The 1,391-nt window shown below is 51.9% G+C and overlaps 1 protein-coding gene across 3 annotated transcripts in view; it reads right to left on the bottom strand.

Moving 5' to 3' along the window:
• Positions 1–353: 353 nt before the first annotated feature.
• The window catches only part of mindy2 (MINDY lysine 48 deubiquitinase 2), a 38,237-nt gene continuing 37,199 nt past the window's right edge, over positions 354–1,391 (bottom strand). Inside the window, exon 9 of one of the 3 annotated variants that reach the window (XM_076291553.1) lies at positions 354–1,018. In XM_076291553.1, coding sequence (XP_076147668.1) covers positions 779–1,018 — 240 coding nt within the window. In that variant the 3' untranslated portion in view covers positions 354–778. The remainder of the gene's footprint in view (positions 1,019–1,391) is intronic. The other 2 variants (XM_076291552.1, XM_076291551.1) reach the window with 2 other exon arrangements.

Below are 1,391 nucleotides of genomic sequence, written 5' to 3'. Positions count from 1 at the left end.
CTTCCATTCGTGTCCAACGCAGCAGGGGAACCGAGAAGGGGAGATGTGTGTGGGATCTGAACGGAACCGTACACATACGTCGTCTACATACGTGTGCTGTATACCTGCAACTGTGGACATATACAAGTGCGGATACAAAATAGCTTATAAACGGCAAGAACAACGGAAAACCAAATAAAATGTTGAACAAAAAAAAAAGCCTGCAGCAAAATTACAAATGTGACCGGAGGTGTGGCAGATAGTTTGTTCTGTGGTTCCAGTCTTGTCCTCCAACTTCTCTTGTTTCTTTTTTCTAAAAAAAAATCCCCCCTCCCCCATCTTAGCAAACTTGCCCTCTCCTCCCCCATCTTAGCAAACTTGCCCTCTCCTCCCCCATCTTAGCAAACTTGCCCTCTCCTCCCCCATCTTAGCAAACTTGCCCTGTCCTCCCCAGTCAGGCAGGCAGCAGAGGAACGTTTGGCCTCCTGTGGGAAGGATGCAGTGGTAGTTGTCATGGCGACACTTCCTGTTCAGGGGAAGGCCGCGAGGCACCGGTGGCTTGGGAAGGGACGACTTGACTCCACCTCTGAAAGTGTTTGTGTGCATGTGTGCGTGTGTGCGTGTGTGTGTGTGTGTGCGCTTGTATGAAGAGAGTGGGGCCTTACACAAACCCCTGTGTCATGTCTTTCTCTCCATACACATGTATATATCCACAAACACATACACACATGCGCGCACACACACGCGTGCACACACACGCACACACACACACACAAACAAGCCCGCATATAGGCCGGTGCTACAGCAGCACACACTTGTCCTTGTCCTTGTCCTTGTCCTTGGGCTCCTTGCGGGCCTTGCGCTCCCCAGCCGAGGGCTGCTTCCCTGGGCTGCGGCGGGCCCCTGAGGCCCCTGCTGCTCCTCCATCTCCAGAGGCCCCCGAGGGCCCCGAGGCTGCTGCTACTGCAGCTGCTCCTGCTGGGGCCCCGCGGTGCGCAACGTCGCCCCCTGCTGCCTGCTGCTCCGCCTGAGCTTGCTGCTGTGGACACAGAGGGAGTGGGTGAGACGGGTTGTGTGTGTGTTAGGGGTGGGCGATATATATCGTCTGCGATAATATCGTGATTGTTGTTTTAAAGATGTGCACATTTACATTATCGAGTATTTAAATTACTTATGGGGAAATAACACCCGAAATCAGGCATTGAAACCTCATACATTCACTAAATCCAGGAGGTGTATGCGTGAGAAGCCCACATGGTCACTAGTGGGTCCACGTTTTCACACGCACGCCTAATGTTTATTTTGTGCAGCTGGACTTGCCTACTTGGGATTTTGTGCGGCTACTTCTGTTCAAGTAGCATTGATGAGACAGTCACGTTTTTTCCTACATGGTATTATATGGAGGCCTTTGA

Source organism: Alosa pseudoharengus, unplaced genomic scaffold (genome assembly GCF_046254945.1).
Source record: "Alosa pseudoharengus isolate Yale_2024_CS ecotype anadromous, Long Island Sound unplaced genomic scaffold, YU_APseudo_1.1 YU_APseudo_1.1_scf_19, whole genome shotgun sequence".
NCBI lineage: Eukaryota > Metazoa > Chordata > Actinopteri > Clupeiformes > Clupeidae > Alosa > Alosa pseudoharengus.
The sequence above is the reverse complement of the archived record's forward strand: the minus strand, read 5'-3'. Positions and strand labels throughout refer to the sequence as shown.